Here is a 20,585-nt window from a genome sequence, read left to right on the forward strand (position 1 = left end):
TAAACAGTAATTCCAATTAAACAGTAATTCCAATGTTTGACACTAAACAGTAAGTTCACTAAAAAGTAATGACACTAAATGCCATATCCTGCAGCTCTTGATAATCTATCCCACTGTACTCGCTGATCTGCATACAAAAGGTCCCATCCTTCGACACTATTGTCACGACATATGTTCCAGTTAAGTAGTATCGGCAGCACTGGAAAATCGCTGGATAAGTCCAGCCGAATATAATGTTCACACCGACGACCTAAATGAGCAATGACAATTTCTCGTTGTGATCGTGTAGCAGTTGCGGGTGCATACAGTGGCAGCACAGTACCACATGAAAATAAGCTCCCTCCATTCCCATATCCGAAAAAGAATACAGCAGCATTGTATAATGACGCAATCGGATACAGGTCATCAAAAGTTATCATCCAATGGTCATCTGTACAATTCCCACCATCCCAAGCAATCCGCTTAACTGCCGCTGCAATCCCATCATAGTAAATTGGCTCGTATAAAGAACGTTTAGCAATTATTTCATTCACTATAGCCGTTCTAACAAAATACCAACTCTCTTCATCACCGAATACTCGGTCTGCCACAACACGGAACTCACAGTTACCATCACCCTTGACATCGAGATAGGATTCAATATAAGGCTTTATGATTTCAACGATTTTGTCATAATTATGGTAATCAGTAATATCACATTCAGTGGCAGCAGAAGAAGAATGTTCACTCTCCACTCTACAGGTTGTTGTGTTGCCAAAATGTAAAAAATCTTTAGTCCACGCAACAACAAACTTCTCTTTATGGAGTAAGCATGTATTCTCAACATAAGCTACCACATTACCTATCCTTCCCATTGTATCCTTCATCTTGGCCACTTCCAACTCATATTCATCTATTGTTTGAGAATTTATTATTTTCTTCCATCTGCCATTCTTGAATTTTGAAGCAAAATTCATGTCTCCACCTATGAGTTTGTAGACTTTGTTTTCTACATCCTTGTTAATATGCCAAGTACACAACATGTGTGCAGAATCTGGAAAAACCTCTCTAACAGGCCTCATCAATCCCAACTCTCTATCAGTCAAAATAACTGTCGGGTTCATGTCAAATCCAATCAAATTCCTCAAACACTCCATAACCCAACGGTAGCTAGATTCGGTCTCATCCTGCATAATCGCATACGCGATTTTGAAATTGTTGTTGCATGAAGTCATCCCAACAATTTCGAAGAATGGCATTCTGTACTTGTTGGTCTTGTATGTTGAATCCATGCCAATATACCAGTGGTATGTCCGTAGTAATTCAACAGAAGCTGGATGTGCCATAAATACATGTGTTAACACATTAGTTTCTGAATCAGCAAGCGAAGCATGATAATACTTGTTCGTGACGGCAAGGTGGAAAAACTGACTAATCATATCTCTACCCTCAAACCCATCCTTCCTCAATCGGTCTCTATAATTGTATACATGCTTTATTGTTGGGTTATCTTCTGGATGTTTCGTACGAAGTGCCGTCATAATAGCACACGGCTTTGTTTAATACGAACTCATGTCACGCACAATTAGCTTTGCTGCTGGACTAAGCCTGCTAATCTGTCGGTGTCCCTCCGCATAAACTATCATTTCATGATTATGCGTACTCTGCTCCCCAGCATTAGCAACGATCTGCCAACCCGAAAAATCTTGCAACTGCCTGACTTTTAACCGAAATGGACAGCCGCACGCTTTAGTTTTTGTTTTCCTACTTAAACCATCTTCTAAGGGAATAGGCAATCCTCTATACCGTTCGCCACGTGAACATCTCAGAAGACTTTGTTTACCTCCGTGTTTATGCGAAGAAATAACGATCTCAAAACCATTTTTTATTGCAATTTTTTTCGCCCATTGAATTGCTTCCACACTTGTTTGAAATACCGTGCTCGTTATGAAATAAGGACTATAATCGATTCCGTCTTCAACCCAAACTCTAGCTGCCTCCTGAAAATACATGCAAAAAGGACTAAAGTTAGATTAGTCGCAAAACGGGTCCTTGGACCTCCTGCACATAGGCAGGCGGGTCCAGGACCCGCCAACATTTAAAGGGAGGCGGGTCCAGAACCCGCCTCCATTCAGACGCGGGCGGGTCACGGACCCGCCCCCCTTCAGACGAGGGCGGGTCCAGGACCCGCCCACCTTCAGATGTGGGAGGGTCCTGGACCCGTCTTACTTTGTACCATGGCGGGTCTTGGACCCGCCATCGTCTGAACCGGGGCGGGTCCGTTACCCGCCCCTCACAAAATTAAAAAAAAAAGCAGAAATTTAATACATTAAATTTAAAAAATTTAAAAATATATTAAATCATTACCTCGTCTTCAGAGTTTTCGTGTTCCGACGTTCTCGGATCCATAATTTTTAGTTACGTGCTTTATTCGGGTGAGAGAGAGAGAGAGAGAGAGAGAGAGAAGGGTGATTTCAAATTTTTTTAAAAAATAATGGAAGGGGCATAATGGGTATGTAAGGGGCGGGGGGCTGTAAAAAAGGGGCGGTGTACGGTAACACCCTTTATAATTGTAGTCTTTAAATGCAATCAACTTATAAGTCATTTTCAATGCAATCAATCCAAAATATTAATAGACTCTTATAAATTATTTTCAATCCAACCAACTTCAAAAAATTATCAAAATTTAATGGATTAAAGTGTAAAAATACCCCTAACGTTTTGGATCAGAAGCAGTTTTACCCCTAACGTCTAAAATGGTACAATTTTATCCATAACGTTAACAACCAAGAGTAATTTTATCCATAATTTTGATAATTTGGGTCAATTTCAGACAATATTATAAAACACAGATATTTTTGTTTATTATTCTGCACCAATTGCATATCAATTTGTTCTAAAAAAGGATTTCATGTTTTTTATAATTTAATATAATATAATTGGAGATTAATATTTAAAAATTCGGTGAATTTTTTGATTTTTTTTGTCAAATTCGTACAAAAGACAGTATATTTATTATTATTATTTTATTTCACATCTCAACATATATTTGTGATTTGTCACTGATAAAATAACGCACGCGTGGAGTGTAGATGACAAGATTCATGACCGAGAAGACAGTTTGATGAATTATTTCTCAAATTGACTCAATTTATCAACGTTAAGAGTAAAATTGCTTTTGGTTTCTAACGTTAGGGGTAAAATTACTCGTGACCCAAAACATTAGAGGTATTTTTACACCTTAACCCAAATTTAATACATCTAAAAATATAATATTTTATTTTCTCTTTTACCTATAATACTTTAGAAAACTTTTATTAAAAAAAATATTTAATACTAAAAACATCTTTAACAGCCTCTTAAATTATTCTTAAGTTAAAATTTGAGGGGGGAGAATGAAAAATAACACCAACAGTCTCTTAGTGGCTCCTCAAATTACTAAGAGCCTCTCCATCATCTAGAGAGTCTCTCTCTACCTCTTAATTCATTTTTTTATTAATAATTTATTATTGATGAGTCTCTCTACTCTCACTATTGGTAAATATAACAACAATTAATAATTTTAGTGATAAAATAATAAATAAAGATTGAATATAAAGAGTATTGTTGGAGATAATATATCTTAGTTACTCTTAAATTACTAAAATTCAATTATTTATATTATTTTCAGAGAGTGCACTAAATTTTTTTTGAAGATGATCTAACCAATTCTAAAAATGATCAGAGGTAGTTCTATAAATTATTATTTTATTGTTCAAAAGTGTACTATTTTTTTAATGTGAAAAAGGATAGCAAAGACACTAAAAAGTAGCAAACGTTCTTTATCTTTGGAATGCATAACACTACTGCAAGCACCATTTACCTCATCGAACATTTATCTAAACACTACCTATTAGAGATCCTTGGTAGAAGAGATAAATAGAGAGGATAAGAATTTAATAAAAAAATGTAAGGCTTTTTTATTCTTTATTTTAGACCGAGTAGGGAGATAATGAAAAGATCATAGTCTTATCCTCAAATCTTATACGAATAGGGAATGGTATAATGGTTGAGATCATTTTTAATATGATGAAACTCTTACCAAAAGTTGTTATTTAATTTAAATAGGGATAATATAGTAAAATGTATTATTTTATCTATATCACTTTCCAACATATTAAATATGAAATACAGGAATTTTCACATATACCTTAATGAGCAAGTGAATTTGCTCATTCACTGTTAGATATAGACTTATTAAATCTAAGCCTCGAGATGTTTTGAATCGCCACATTGGGATTCTAATAAGCCTAGATCTAACGGTAAATGAGCAAATTCTACATACTCATTAAGGTGCATGTGATCAAGACTGAATGAAATAATAGTGTTAACTATTTTATTTTAATCGTTTTATCTTTATCTCTATCCTAACATTTATATATATCCCTATCCTACAGGTGTAGGAAAATTAACCAACCTATGTAAGAAATTGATTGATTGGATTGGGTTGAATTTTTATTCAAATATCTGCATGTATTTTTTTATTCTCTTATTTTCCATTTAAAAACAAGTTTATTACAAAATGTTATTATAATTTATATATTAAATTAAGAGTGTTAAATAACAAATTATAATTTAAAGTATGTGCAAACGGAAACTTTATTTATTTTAAAAACACAAAAAATGAGAAATTCTGGAATTCTAGAAATTTTGGAATTTCGGATATACAGAAATTTCGGAAATTCTAAAATTTCGAAAATTTTGGATTTTTTGAATTTAGAAATTCTAAAATTTCAAAAATTCTGGAATTCAAACACTCTGGAACTTTAGAAATTCTGGAATTCAAAAAATCTGGAATTTCAGAAATTTTGGAATTCTATAAATTCTGGAATTTCAAAAATTCGGGAATTCTAGAAATTCTGGAATTTTCGAAATTCTTAAATTTCAGAAATTTTATATTTTAAATTTATTCTTGAAATCTGGAATTCCCAAAAAAGCGGGTCAAAAACTCACTGAAAAGGTAGAAAAATGACTTAAAAAATCTTGAAAATATCGATCTATTTTAAAGGTGTCAAGTTATTTGTTTTGGAGTAAAAAAATTCACATGTACCGATCTACAAAAACGTGAAAGCGCATGAATCTTTTTTCAAAATTAACTCAAAAGTTAATGTCATTTATGTTCTATTTGGTGCAAATATTTGTAAGTTCATTAATTTAGTCTAATGTTTAATAGCTATAAATTTATATTTGAAATTATTTGAATTAATAACCAATCCAACCCAATCTTTTGAAGTTCAATATTTAATGGGTTGGGTTGGTTTTAACAACCAATCCATGAATTGTTTCTTTTAATGGGTTGGATTGGATTGTAACCAAATACAAGAAATTAATTCATTGTACATCCCTACCCTATCCTTATCAAATATCAAACATTAGCGTACTTTATAAAAATAATATAAACAATTTACTCTTAACCATTTATAACATTAAAATACATGCCATCTCCACCAATAGTGAGATAAGATAGACTTATCGATAATAAATTATTAATAAAAAAAATTAGAGAGGAGAAAGAGACTCCTTAAAAATAGGAAAGAATAGACACTCTTAGGGTCAGTTTAACATTATTTTATCAGACCATCAGTCGGCTTAGAGCTGTAAATGAGTCGAGCTGCTCATGAGCGGCTCACTAATCGGTTCGATAAAAGTTCAGTTCGACTCGGCTCGATTTGTAAATGAGCCGCTCGTGTATACGATTTACTAGTTCGGTTCGTAAACGAGCCAAGCTTGAGCAGCCAAAGCTTGGTTCGTAAATAAGCCAAGTTTGAGCAGGCCAAAGCTCGACTCGAAGCTCGCGAGAAGGTTCGATTAGAACATTTATGAACAAATTTTAGTTTTGTATAAAACTATATAAATTTGTGTTAGTTCACAAATATCTAAACTTAATATTATTTCATTTGCTGTTAGATTGAGCTCCTTCTATCCGCTAAGGTATAAAACCTTCGTAATGATAGATTGTGGAGCTCATCAAGCTCTTTTTTTTTCAAGCCTTTACTTAGTCACTCTAGACCCAGTCTTTGTAGAAGTACCCATAGACTAAGTAGCCGTGCTCTTGTAAGGGGGTAAGATAGAGTAGGAGAAAACCAGTTTCATCCTGTTCTTCTGCTTTCGAGCTTGTTGCAGTTGGAGGTGCTTTAGTTATACCTGCAATTACTTCTCCCAGCTAGCCATTTGGAGTGCTTCCGCCTTTTAGTCGTAAACCCTGTAATGTGGATCCAACCGAGGTTATTGATCCAAACTATCCCCCCGCTTCCCTTGAGATAGATTACCCTTCCAAACGAGCTAATGGGCTCAAGGAGCTAAACGGTTTAAATGCTCCCCTCTTTAGCGAGCCAGCAAGAGAATAAGCTTTGGAGTTGCAGTTACAGAAGGGCAGACAGTTGCTTGGTGAAACTTTCTTTCTCTCTTCCTGCCAGTTTAAAGTAAAGCCATCATAATAGAACCCCTAGAAAGACAAACAAAAGAAGGAAGATGGTAACCTATCGTTCTACAAAAGCCCTACCGCTTGCATTGGTTAATAGATCCCCTCATCAATGCCATGAAACCTTTAGCTACTAAACGTGACTCGTGGACGAAACTAGCAGCCGAAAGGGGAAGAGAGACACAGAATGTTAGCGGAAAGCAGTGGGGTCGCAAGGTGTTGGCTTTCTAACTAAGCTCTTCTACCCTTGGTTGATGATGCAAACCTTACTTCCCCGGCGAGGGAATTGCCAAAGCTTTTGTAACTTTATAGCTTTATCACGATGATCCAAGCTGACATTTGAGAATGGGTTTCGTGCCAGGGTTGATTAATGAAAATCATCCTTTATCATCACGGGTCAGCTACTAATTTACCTTATATGAAGAATTTTCGTATTATACTGACAGCGTTCCCCCTTTTTCGGAGGGGCGTGCACTTTCTTTTTAGAGGTCCCTTCGGGTTGGATCGCTACTTGCCGCTTCGCGAGAAGAACTAGGTAGAAGGTTCAGCGGCGAACATTATAGCGTAGGAAGCCCTTCTTGGGAAAGCAATGGAAACCTAATAAATGAGTAATAGACGAACTATTTACAAGCATCTTGTTCATTTATTCACAAACTTTGCTTGTGAGCTTGTTTATATACACAATTAAAGAGATATTTACGAGCAAAATTCATAAATATAATTAACAATTTATTCAGAAACAATTCATAGTTAGATAATTTTCTTAATAAACCAGGTTCAAAGAGGATTTTAGGCTCGTAACTCTCGATTCGAGCTCGTTTATTTTCTAATGAGCTGAGCCGAAATTGAGCAAGCCAAAGCTCGACTCGGACTCGAACTCATTAATTTTATAGTGAGCCGAGCTTGAACAGGTAAAAGCTCGGCTCGGCTCGATTACAGCCCTAAGTCAGCTTTCTCAGTTTTCTCACTTAAAAACAGTATTTGGTAAATGAAAAATTATTTTCCTTAAATGAATGGTTTTAAAAATCGGATCGGATATCGAACCGATCTGGTAAAAGGTTCAAAGGTCAATGGATTCAACTGGTTGATTCAGATTGATTGAACCGGATATATATATATATATATATATATATAATAAAATTCTAATTAATAACTATATTGCAAATACTTAGTTGTAATTTGTATTTATAACAACACATAAGGTCATACTTTTGTGATATTCCTAATCAAGTTTCAGTTTGGCAAATGTACAGGTACACAGCAAATAAAATCCAAACAATAACTTAGACAAAACATGGCTTAGAAAAAATTGAAACCTTGGATATAAAAAACAGCAAATAAAATCGAAAGAACCCTAAAGAAATTTGAATATAAACAGCAAATAAAATCAAAGCAATTCCAGAAGCAAACAAAGGAGGATTAAACAGGCTAAAAGCAAAAAAAAGGAAAAAAAACAGAGGATATCAAGTACCTGGAGGAGCTGCCGCTGGAGACGCCGCTAGTGGATGGAAGAGCTGCCGCTGGTGGAGGAGATTTTCAATGGTTTTTTTTAATTAGTATCGCAGGCAGGGATGAAAGAAGAAAACTTAATTTGGGTTTGGGTGGGATGTTTACTAATTTTTTTTTTCAATAAACCAGGGTGAAACAAGGTTTCACCCGGTTCATACGGGTCATGAAGAGGATGTTTGTTTCAACTTTTGGGAGAAGCTTTTAGTGTTTCATTCCAAATCGTAGGAAATATAACGTTTGGTTAGGTTTATATAATAATACGGTTTAACATTTTCACTGAAAACTGCAGCGCTTTGGAGTTTTTCACGAAAACTTATAATTGTAGCTTTTCATAAACAGCTGTTTATAGTTATTTATTGTTAGACAAAATTATCTTTCTTATTTCTATAAAACATTTTTTTAACCTTATTTATGTTTCTATAATATAATTACCGGAAGAACAAGATTTTGTTGCGTTCAATAATTTTTTTTTTAATTTTTTATATAGATTATTTTTATTAATTTATGTAACATATTTTTTATTTTATAATAGAATAATGTGCAAAAAATACTCCTACCATTTATAGCTAGGAGTAATTTCACCCTAATATTGGCATTCAAGAAAAAATTTACCTACAAATCATGTGAATTTGATAAATAATGGGTAAATTTCAAATAAAATCCCTGTGATTTCACTAATTTTCAGATAAAGGATTATGGTTTACTTTTTGTCAAAAACAAGGCTTGAGGTTTCAAACTTGGATTAATGCTATTAAAACCATCTTTAACGACCTGAAAATGAAAATTTTCAAGAATTAAAGTTATTCAATGTCATATTTTCTATGGAACTGCATTTTCGATTTTCGAAAATCATATTTTTTTGGAACTTTCTCTCTCTAAACATTAACTTTTTCTCTCTTTACCAAACATCATCTAAACAATCTCAAAATAAGACTTTTTAATTGATACTATTAAAATTACCTTTGATGACTTCAAAAATGACATATTTTAAGAACTACTAATATTTGAAGGGAAGGGTTAGTAAGGGTTGATAGAAACCATTGTTTGGGAGGGAGAAGGGTTAGTAAGGGTTTCTACAAACCCATGTTTGAAACACAAAAAATTAGAAGGGTAAGGGTTTGGAGGGGTTTTGAAGGGTTTCTTTTCAAGAAATTTCATCAAATTTTGAACCCTCCAATTTGGTGGGTTTGGAAGGGTTAAAAATTAACCTTCCTTCCCCTTCCTTCCCTTTCCTTACCTTTCCCTACCATTCTCTACCATTCCTTTATTAACCCTTCCCTACCCTTCATCCAATCAAGCCTTTTAAAGTTAAAAACCTCAATCCTCATTTTAACAAAAAGTAAACCACAGTCCTTTATCTGAAAATTAGTGAAACCACAGGGGTTTTATTTGAACTTTACCCATAAATAATTACCATTTGTTGTTTTATAGCAGGACAAGAGTAGAACAAAGTCCACACAAGACAAAACGACATCGTCTTTTTTTATTCTTTTTTTGATGAACAAAACGACATCGTCTTTATTCAGTCTTCTAAACTAAAACCCTCCCTCTTATCTGCCTTGGTTGATTGAAAGTTTAGGGTTTTAGATTGAACGTCCCTTCTCAAGTCTATTTGTAAATTCTACAAAATTCTGAAGTTTTTCAAAGAATCATGATGTCCATTTCTCAGAAATCCAGTCTTCTTGTAGGAGAAAACTACTATTTCACATTTAACCAATCAATCCAACACCTTTTATCTGAAATCCACAAAGAAACCTCAGATTGGTCTCATTTTATCGACACATTCTACCAATTAATGCAATCGAAAGTCGACCCGCCTTTGGAATCAATTTGGGCATACTCAGCACTATCATTTAAGAGCAGAAAAACAACAAACGGGAGTCCAAGGGAACTGTTTCGATTTATCTCGGGATGCTCAGGTTCATGTAGTGCTTCAAAAAGCATAGCTTTGTTAGCTCCAGTTGTTTTTGAAGTTTATATATTGGTCAATGATTTGGGAGTGAAGAAAACAACAAAGGAGGTTAATTCTTTGATTGGAGCAATTCTTGGGTATATCAGTGTGTGTTGTAGCAAAGGTATGAGCGAAGAAAGTGATTCAAATTTCAGTGTATCTGTTACTGATTTGGTAAGTATCTGGATGGATGGGAAAGGCGATTTAAAGAAATTCTTACCACTTATTAGTGACGAGATGCGCAGAGAGATTAGTGATGAATTCACAAGTGTGAATTCGTTTGCTGGTGTTGTTATGTTTGAGGTCTTCTTGTTGAAGTTGTGCTTGGATTTACGGGGAGGAATTCGAGGATTAGAGTTGGAGAATGAGTTGAAGAAGTGGATCGTTGGCTCAATAACTGGGTTTCAGAGCTTCTACTTTTATGGTTAGTGTTGGTTGTTCTTTAGATTGAATTTCTAGTTATTAGATTTTTTATTCTCAGCTCTAAAAATGGTGTTACATTTTATTATAGTTTTGTTTTTGGCATAGCATATAGATTCTGAAAATGTAGGTTTCAAGATAAAAGAGGGATTCTGCTGCTTAATAGGCATTAGTTTCAGGATAAGGTTGAAATTTGCTCTAATGTTTTTTGGAGTAGTACAAATATACCTCTAATGTAAGAGCAATTTTATGTTTAGATAACAGTACATGAAATTAATTTAGGCCTGCGAATAGATTCTACAAAACAATATTCTTACCTGGGTCCAGATGTGGAGGTAGGATGGTTGGGAACCACCCCTTAATGATGGTTAATGGGTGATTTCGTCAATGCCCACCTCTCCATCTTAATTTGCGGGTGTTGATTGCACCCCAGTAGATGAAGTGTTCCACATCTTTTTCTTGTCCCAACCCGGAGACAAACGACATTGTTTTGGCATGAATTTTTTAAAAGCCCAGTTTGTATGGGATGGATTTTCTTTTGCATTCCAAGCAGTCAAAGGCTTACTCGGCCATTGGTTTGAGTCCAAAATTTTACCACTTCTTATGTTACGAGCAAATCCCTTAATTCTATCTAGTTTTTCATTCAGTTAATGGAAGTAGATCTACCTTTTTATCAGTGTTACCTGTTTATCCCTTAACCTGATAACAATGTCATTCTTCAGAGACCCTAGTGAAGACGCTGCTGGAGCCAGCCTTACCTGTTGATTCATTATTGGTTAGTATTCTTTTTCTCAGTTGGTGTCATCATTGGGTCTTTATTCTTCATAGTTTGTGCTTTGTTCTGTTCCACATCCCTTCTCTATTTGATTCTCAGCTTAATACATGAGGTCCCTGTCCTTGACCAATCTGAACTTTAGAAATGTCTCATTAGCCAATGAATGTACTTAAAATGATGTATTGGCCCCTTGAACTTGCTTAAAGTGATCTATTGGCTCTCAACTTACTTAAAATGACCTATTTGCTCCTTGAACTTAAAGTGATATCATATGTGTTCCTTTTCTCCAAGTCTCCACTTTGCTCCGCCACATAGAATTTAGGGGATTAATCATGTCACTTTAAGCAAGTTCAAGGGCTAATGAGACATCTCCAAAATTCAAGGGGTCAATAAGATTATTTTGCCAATTAAAGGGGCCCTGATGTATTAAGCCTTGATTCTCCCTCCTATATATCATGTATGTGGTCAATATATTGTTTGAGCTCCATATTTCTTTGCTTGTAGGCTGGAGGTTGGATTGGTAAAACTTGAATACCATTGATTTTGTGACTAACCAATAGTTCTGTTTCAACAAATTTTGGAGACACGTTGACTTATTGGAATTCTAAGTTATTTTTGAATCATATCACATGTAAAAATGGTATATTTTGATGATTTTTGATGCAGAGTCCTGAAGATGCAAGCTTTTTGAGGAAAATTCTGTATGATGCTGCTATATTGGTAGAATATTCTTTTCTCCGTCTGGAGAAAGCAATTAACCTACCAGCTGACCGTGTGAGAAGTCTTGCAGTGAAAAGATTGATCATTACTTCTAAAGCCATAGAATATTTTAGGTAGGACTAGGAACCAACGTTATAGTTGTTGCATTTGTATGTGTTTGTTCAATAAAATAAAATAAAACTCTTGTTGTGTATATTTCAGGAAAAATGGGGACAGAAAGAGGGCGATTTCTTATACTAGTTCATTCTCCAATTCTCAGTTGCATTCACAAATTGTTAAGTTTTTCACCGGCCAAATTGGCGTGGAGGAAGAAACAATTAGTAGATTGAAGGGACAACCACCTAAAGCTCTTATACGTAAGTAGTTTTTACATATTTTTTTCTGAACTGTCATATCTAGGGGTGGCAATGGGGCTGGGAATCTCGAAATAGTCAGGATTGGGGGACATTTTGTCCCTGCAGCCAAAGCGTGGGTAGGGGCGGGGGTACTATCCCCGCCCTGTCCCCGAATAAATCTCTATGGGGATTCCCGATATGTAATTATTTATAATTTATATGCATATATTACCATTGTAACAAAGGCAAACTACAAAAGCAAAGGAAATATGATAATCAATTTACATTCATGAAGCTTAATTTATATATGGAACTCATATTCATATATTATGTGAAATGCAAATACACTTGCTTCTTACAAAGTTTATCCTTATTGAGGATTACATGGTCTGATACATCAGTCCACAAATTAATATTCTTGTTTTATCACATTTTGAAACTGTCATTATCTGTCAAAAAAAATTCAAACGACTTTGTCATTCGAGGTAGCAGATAGAATCACTTGCTAACCAGTAAGTTAAATACTGTGTCATTGAACCAAAACCAGTTTATCGATATAGACTTGCGCGATTCCACGATCTTAAATCATTTTGATAATAATAAGGAATTAGAAAGCATTTTTTTTTTATGGGGATAGGAATTCCCTGTCACCCCTAGGGACCCGTCCGGGGAAAGAATGGGGGTGAAAAAATCCCCGAAACCTGTTGGAAGTAGAATGTGGAATGCATCACTGTCCCTTCCCGTTGCCTTCCCTAGTCATATCAGTTCTCCTGAATCTGTTATATCATGCTGACCCCAACCCACGATTCGGTGTTAAACTGTGCTTATCAATTTTCTTTGCAGGGACATTACTATTTCTAGATGGTCAAGGCATGAGAATATTTGACGACAGAATCTCCAAATCTCATGCTCAATCAGTAGTTCATGATTCCATGTCTGACAGCGATAAACCGGCATTGAAGGCAGAAGGCAAGAAAACAGATGCTGAGCTTCAATTTTTCATTGATAATGGAGGAGGAAACAAAGACGACGATGGGGAGACGAACATGTTGATGAACGATGCCTTTGTAGCTGCTGCTCACACTATGAGAAATGCAGAAAATGTGGGAAGAAAACGGAAAGATGGGAGCCTTGACGGAAGGAAGAAAAAGAGTAAGCTTTCGGAGAATCCTGAGTCGGATGCAGAGAAGTTGTCATCAAGCAGTGATGATGGTTCGGTCAGTTCAGATAGTGAGAGTGAAGTTGAGAATCCCATCTCTGATGAAGATGTTGAATGATAGGTTTATTTACAGGAAACTGTTATATTATTTAGTATCACAAAAATTAGTGTTCAACATAAACAGAACTAATATGTTTTATAGGCAATCATTTTCTTTCAGGTTTGGAAACCCGGTAATTGTTTTGAACAATTTCCATGCAAAAAAAAATTGAAGTTTTTTTTTTTTCTAGAATTTAGTTTTATTTATTTACCAATTTTTATGTTCGGAAACATTTTTTTAATGTAAAGGAATTCAATTGGTAATTAAGCTATTAAAGAAAAGCTATTGTGTCCTCTATAATTCAATATCAATTGAATTTAAAACTCTACTTTTAAATATATGAGAAATTTTTAAAGTTAATTTAGAAAAAAGAAAACATTTGTGGTTTCAAGTTTTCGCATATTGGTTTTTGTGGTTTTTATCGGAGCAATTCATATAGTTTGTTCCGTATGCAAAATTGCGAAAATGGTTTTGACACTGTCAGTTTGTTAATGTGATAAGGAGTATTTTGGTAAAGAAAAAATATTCTCTTTGAAATATATATATACTGCATATATATATATATATTTCCTATCTCTTCTCTCACTCTACTGCTAAATCTGCCTATATTTTAATTTTATTACAAATGGCAAGCAATTCAAATTTGTCAAAAAATCTAGTACTTGAGATTTTCTTTTCAAAAAACTACTTAAAGCAGCAAATAAATGAAAAAATTATGAACAACAACCATTTCATGAAATGCTGCAAGTTCCTACCTACCCACCCAAATATAGTGTAGAAAAAAAAAAATAGAAAATATATAATAAAAAAGGAAAAAAATTGTAACTCAGATAAAGTTAAAAGTATCAAAATTTTACTGTCTAATACAAAAGGAAAAACATCTGCAACATTTTTTAAAAGAACCACTAAACAAGAGATTGATAGGAAAACAACCATGTTATACTTTAATGTTTGGACTATCTCTTCCTTTGAAGGTGTCATCTGCTAGCTAGACGGATTCTAAGGCCCCAATTAGCTCTGCACTTTCTCTTTTTTTTTTTTTTTCCCGGTGAGATCAGCTTTTGATGGCTTCATTTCGAGTGATGCCATGTATGTTTGTTGGGGCACCATTTGGTTTCTTTGGGCGATGGCCATTTCTTAAGACGTGGAAATCTGTCATCTCAGGTCTCGAATGGACAAGGTGCCTCCCGAATTAGATAGTAGAGGTTGTTCCACTACTACATTGTATGGTAGACCGACATCTATAACCAAGAACTCCATTTCCGACCACCGAATGGGGTGGTCGTTCCTAATCTTGACCTTCATGATCACATTGTCCAATAAGGAGACTGAGCGTTCGTCGAGTCCCACTAAGGGAGCTTTTGTGGGCCTCAACCTGCTTAGTTCAAGGCAAAGTGCCTTGTAGGCTTTCTTTGTGATGATGTTGGCTGAGATTCTCATATCCACCAATACTCTACGAACTTTGAAGTCTTCAATCTGTACTTCGATCACCAATGCATCATCATGCATTATCTTAAGGGTATTCCTTTTTTTTGTCGAACAAGAAGTCTGACCTCAATATATTGGGTCTCTCATTCTCGGGGGACCTTCTTCTTTTGGACGCCTGCCCCCGGACCAGGTCCTTCAGAGATGACATTGATAACCCTCTAGGGCTTTATCCTTGCTACGCCTTTCTTTCTACTCAGATGTCGAGCCTCGCCTAATTTTTTTAAGGAAATGGTCTAGCTTTCCTTAGACAACCAGATTCTGTAGCTCGGCAGTGAGCTTCCTGCAATCTTCCATGTCACGCCTTTCACTTTTGTGGAAGTTATAGTATATCCCGTTGCTACACAAGGGCGATTTTTTCATTTTTGAAGGATAGGTGATGTGTACCATGTTCCTCGTGGCTTTTTCTAGTCTCAGTTCTTATTGTTTATGGGCTGCCTGTATGCACTGGTGGAGGCGGCCTTATTCTTTAGTAGAGGATTTATCTTATGGACCTCCCATCTATAGAAATCCCTTGCTCAAGTCATCAGATCCTTGAAGGTTCGGGGCATGTTAGTGGCCAGATCTCAGGATAACTCTTTATTGAGGAAATTGATAGCCATGTCAACTGTTCCTTCCACATTCAATACCTTGACCTAAATGGCTTTCTGCTAGAATCTTTTCACGTAGTCCTTGAGAGTTTCATTTTCATGTTGGACTAGATAGTTGAGATCTTGCATTGCTCTCGAGGATAGATGTCATGAAGTGGTCGACAAGAGCCCCAAAATCTGATCAAAGCCGGTGATCATTCCCATTTCGAGCTGCTTGTACTAGTATGAGGTAACGTCCTTTAAGGTAGTGGGAAATGGGCGGCACATCATAACGTCAGGTTCCGTGGTAATATCCATAGCTCGCTTGAAGTTTTTGATATGATGAGTAGTGGGATACAATGTTCCATTGTACTCTTTTAGTAGTGGATATTTGAATCCCTTCGACATGGATTCAATCATGATCTTCTTACGTAATGGTACTTTTATCTCTGTTATATCGGGATGCTTGAGCTTATCCATGCTTCAATGATTGTGTTTTTTAGTTTATCCAATTCTTTTTGGATTACATCAAACTTAGCCTTAGAGTCATCGCCTTTTCTCGGGAGGTTCCTTTCTTTGGGCGCTCATCAATCTCAAGTCTTGGATTCGATTACCTTTTCCTAGTTGACAGATCATGACTCAATAGATTTATGCCGAGTTCTTTCGGCAGTTTGAGTCTGGGGAGGGTCGCTTTTCTTTTCTTACCATGGTCGATATCTTGGGGGATTGCTCATTGGCATTCCTTGCATTTCGCACGGGGTGAGTTCTGGATCTGTGGCTCTTTATTGAGGAGCCTTCTCTCCCCCTTGATTGGGCGCGATATCCACTTAGTCAATTTATTGGTGATCCATTCCGATGATGACAGTTTAAATAGTGTGGTGTCCGATTGAGCAGTTGGTATTTTCAGTTTTGTTCATGTACCTGATAGTTTCTTTTGCTATGTTAAACGAGTCATTACTACGAGAAGGGTTACATGTTATTTAAGTATAAACTTAAATTTGATTGGCTCTAAACAATGAATTTAAGACATTTTCTAAATTTCAAGACACTTTTACAATGTTAAACTTGAAAAAAGAACATTGAAAGTCTAAGAGCAACAAATAAATGAAATTTAGATTTTAGTTAAAAGTGGCCAATATTAAATATTATGTAGCGGAGAAAGTATATAATTATAATCTTGAAATAGTAGTAATATATTTTAAATGGAAACAAGGCTAAGTGCGAAAATCATTTATCATATGTAATTGTAATCTTAAACAACAGTAGTATAAGGTAAAACATCTATAAATTAATATGATTGGGACCATGATATTTCATTATTTTATAGAGATATTAATTAACCGATAAATTAATATTTATTAATTTAAAGATATTTTTGTAATTTATTGAATTCAAATTTTGATTACATCAAAAAGTATTGCATATATCACATTAATTGAATTAATCTAAAACATAGATTTATTGTACATAATATTAATAAAAACTAATAAATAATGTTCATTGTTTCTTAATAATTAAGTATTATTCATTGTATTTTTACTAAAATCATTCAATATATGATGGTGATAGAAAATACTATATAAATAAAACACTATAATTAGTTATGTTTGGGTAGGTTTCTAAAAACTATTAATTTATGATATTAATGGGACCTTATATTTACATAGGGATTTTTTAAAAATATATTGTCTTATTGTCTTATCGAAATTTGTTAATTTTTTAACTGGCCCAAGTTGGGATCAGAGAAAAATATTATCTTAGAGAGTTCATTAATTTACCTAGTGATATTAGTTGAATATAAACTCGTCACATGGAATTTATGAAACCCATACCATCACCCGGAAAAAAAAACACATGGGTCACCATAGCAAATCTGGTCAATACGACTTCGTCTTGAAAGCATTCGCTCGGAAAGTCTCAAAAGACCTTATCAAGGATACACCCATTACAATAATCATGCATGATCTCATAACTTACGGATCTAATGGGCTTAAAGGATATTAGGCACCGATATCTGAGCGCATGTTCACTTATCAACAAGTGACACATAGAACATCCTGTTGGTCCCGTGTGATTAGTTCCAAGGGGGGGGGGGGGGGTTAGGAACTAATACAACTTTTTCGCTAATTAATCTTGCTGACTTAATTATTTTGGTGAGTTTATTAACTCAGCTTTGGTCAGCTTGGCCGAACTTAATGTAAGACAGCTTTAGTCAGTTGCTGACTAAGAATGTTTTACTTGAGAGTTAAGCACATGTATATATATATATATATATATATTTGAGAGTTAGAAATTACTCAGTATCACTTATCCTGGTTCAGCCTCTCCGCCTACGTCCAGTCCGCAGAATCCTCCGGGCTTTCAATCCAATACTGAGCTCTTTAAGGGTAGAGCACAAACCGGTTACAGGCAGTTGAATATGCAAGAGTACCGTCCTCTATTCTTCTACTCAACTCCTACTAAGCACCACAACCCGGTACTTAGATTTCTCTACCACTGAGTGCTTACAACCAAACACTCAGCACAACACTCTCAATATCACGATTGATACAATTTATTTTTTTTCAAATGAAGAACACTTTAGATGATTACAGACAATCAATCTAGCATTTACACAGGAATAGAAAATGGGTGTAAGATCTTTTTCTTGTATTTGTGTGCTTTGAACTTGTATTTTTCTCTCTTGTATTTTTCTTTTTGTACTTCGGCAATGATCCAAGGATTTTGATTGTCTTTATATAGATGAAAATCTGGAGGTGGATCATTTGAAATGATTTAGCCGTTAAGTCCAAAACGGCTCTTTTGGGAGACAACTTCTGGTCAGCTTCAGGTGTCAAGCCAATCCTGTCTTCTGATTTCTTCAGTCGTCAGATTTGTCTTCTTGCTGCAGATGTTGTCTTCTTGTGACAGTTTGTCTTTTAGCCAAATTCAGTTGTCCCATGTTTCTCGAAATTGACTTTTGCATTATTCCGAGATTTCTATTATTGGTGCAGACAGTTGTTAGATTTGTCTTTTAGCTAACGGAACACTTGTGAATCACTAAGCTTTACTCTGATAGAACCTGTCATTGTTTGCTTGCCAAACTTCCTGCTAAGTCTTCTTTCACTCAGCTTCCTAGGTCAGCTTCGTTCTGCAAGACTTTGTTATGAAGCAGAGTTTTCTTCTCTGATGCTGAGTTCCAATCTTCACTCAGCTTCTTTGACCAGCTTCATTCTTCAGCTGTTGTTCTAAGGACGACTTTATCTTTTCTTATGCTGAGTTGCCCTTCACTCAGCTTGTGTTCTCATGCTGACTTGATCCTGTCTTATTCTTTATTTCTTTTGTACTTTTTACTCAATACTGAACAAACTGATTAGCGCAATCAAATCAAAGCACTTAAATTTAACTATCCCTTAATCATGGATTAAACTTAAATGATTTTGTCAAATCAAAATCTTGTGGAAAGGTGTTTCAACAAACTCCCCCATTTTGATGTTGGCAAAATATTTAATTTATGAAACTCAGTATTCCCATGATTGAAGTACAGTTTATCTTTCTGAAATTACTCCCCCGTAAGGGTTGCATGTATTGTCTAAACCTTAGAGAAGACAAGTGTATATAGTCTTAGTTTTGGCAATCTTAAGTCAATTTTCAGAAGAGTTCATTGTTTACTCAGTTTGATACATGATTAGTAAATACTGAGAATGTTTAATTTTTTAGACAGGTCAACATTTTTAATGAGTATCTCATACAGCTAAGTCAATTTGAATGAAAAGATGCTTAATATATATATTCAGGCACAAGTACACAAGCACAAAAACAGAATTAGCTAAGTCCTAGGTTGACTAAGCTATTACTTTCTACGGGCAGCTTGATACAATTTTCCCTTGCCTTTCCGCTGCTTACTTCCTGAAGCCCTTGTGTCTTGCTGAGTTTCATCCTCTTGGCTATTCTCCCCCGTTTTTCCATCATCAGACTGAGGAGCGATGAAGGTTTCATTGAGAGCAGCACGAGTCAGCTTTACAGAATAGGCTTTGAGGCGCTTGGTGCTTTCAAATAGGCCATCAAGGACAGGGACTCCATCATCAAGAACAGCTCGAGGAGCACGAAGGGTTGCGCTGATCATGCTGAGCATGTATTCGTGTGCCTTAGTTAGCCAGGATATAGCTTCTGTGAACTGGACATACGATTGATGGTACATCTTAAGCACTGCCTTGTCGTAAATCTCACGCTGGTCAGTTGTGTAACGTACATGCCGAAGTATACTTTTTTGAGTGGTCTGAAGGATAGTATTGGTTTTGACCACATCAGTTTCCATCAAAATAGAGTAAGCACATTGCAAGATACACTACTTCATTCATCAAGCTTACATCTTAGATTTGATTTACTGTTGTTTTCATCCTCAAGTCTTCCCTCAAATTGACTTAAGCATCAGAGCGACTTAGCTGGACTGCGGACTCCTTTTGACCTTGTTTCTGTCCAATTGCATGTTTATAAATGGACTTACAAGATTCAACCACATGAAATCGGTCGATGAGCGTGGAACAAATATAGTAATGACTCGTTTAAGTAGTTCCACCCAACCCTCATCCTCTAGTGCACTCCTCTCGTTCGGAGTCCAGAGAACGGTGAAGAAGAAGCACATCGACAGTTTCAGGCCAATCATGACCTAGCTCTAGAGAGCCAATCAATTTAGTAATATGTAACCCTTCATTGTAGGTCTGATAGAAATAATAGTTTAACTAACTATAATTCTCAAACTTTTTGATTTTGAGGCCATTTAGACGTTGTTTAGTTAGAATAAAGGAATTGATTATTTTAGAGAGAAAATCTAAAATGGTGGTTTTAAACAACTTTAATTTTTAAAAGTTTATATTTTGAGATCGTCTAACAATCATTTTGATTTGATTAACATTTAACAGTAAAATGGGGGTATTATGTTAGTGAAGCCTAAAGTTTAAGAGACACAATGTTTGATTTTGGAAGTTAAGGATCCATACAAGGGTTATAGATGTAATTTACTCAAAAATGATTATTTGACTGCGGTAAATAGTTAAAAACCACAAGTAAATCGGAGGAGAAAAAATGAAAAAGCTGTTAACGTGAATCCCAATTTAAAACAAGAGCGTCGGTGGAGGTTAACC

General features: G+C 35.3%; 1 protein-coding gene across 1 annotated transcript; it reads left to right on the forward strand.

Annotated features, from left to right (window-relative positions):
* The first annotated feature begins 9,505 nt into the window (after positions 1 to 9,505).
* On the forward strand, positions 9,506 to 13,591 carry LOC136204160 (uncharacterized). Its single transcript, XM_065995357.1, has 5 exons — positions 9,506 to 10,323; positions 11,042 to 11,094; positions 11,761 to 11,927; positions 12,016 to 12,170; positions 12,993 to 13,591. The coding sequence occupies exons 1-5, from the start codon at positions 9,600 to 9,602 to the stop codon at positions 13,424 to 13,426; spliced, it is 1,533 nt and encodes a 510-aa protein (XP_065851429.1). The 5' UTR covers positions 9,506 to 9,599; the 3' UTR covers positions 13,427 to 13,591.
* Positions 13,592 to 20,585: the final 6,994 nt, after the last annotated feature.

The sequence above is a fragment of the Euphorbia lathyris genome, chromosome 8, assembly GCF_963576675.1.
Source record: "Euphorbia lathyris chromosome 8, ddEupLath1.1, whole genome shotgun sequence".
Taxonomy (NCBI): domain Eukaryota; kingdom Viridiplantae; phylum Streptophyta; class Magnoliopsida; order Malpighiales; family Euphorbiaceae; genus Euphorbia; species Euphorbia lathyris.

Excerpts from the sequence above, each read along its gene's own strand:
- LOC136204160 (XM_065995357.1), top strand. The coding sequence starts at position 9,600 with ATGATGTCCATTTCTCAGAAATCCAGTCTTCTTGTAGGAGAAAACTAC. Across the intron at positions 11,095-11,760 it reads TACCTGTTGATTCATTATTG|AGTCCTGAAGATGCAAGCTT; the intron begins GTTAGTATTCTT and ends TTTTTGATGCAG. Across the intron at positions 12,171-12,992 it reads ACCACCTAAAGCTCTTATAC|GGACATTACTATTTCTAGAT; the intron begins GTAAGTAGTTTT and ends TTTTCTTTGCAG.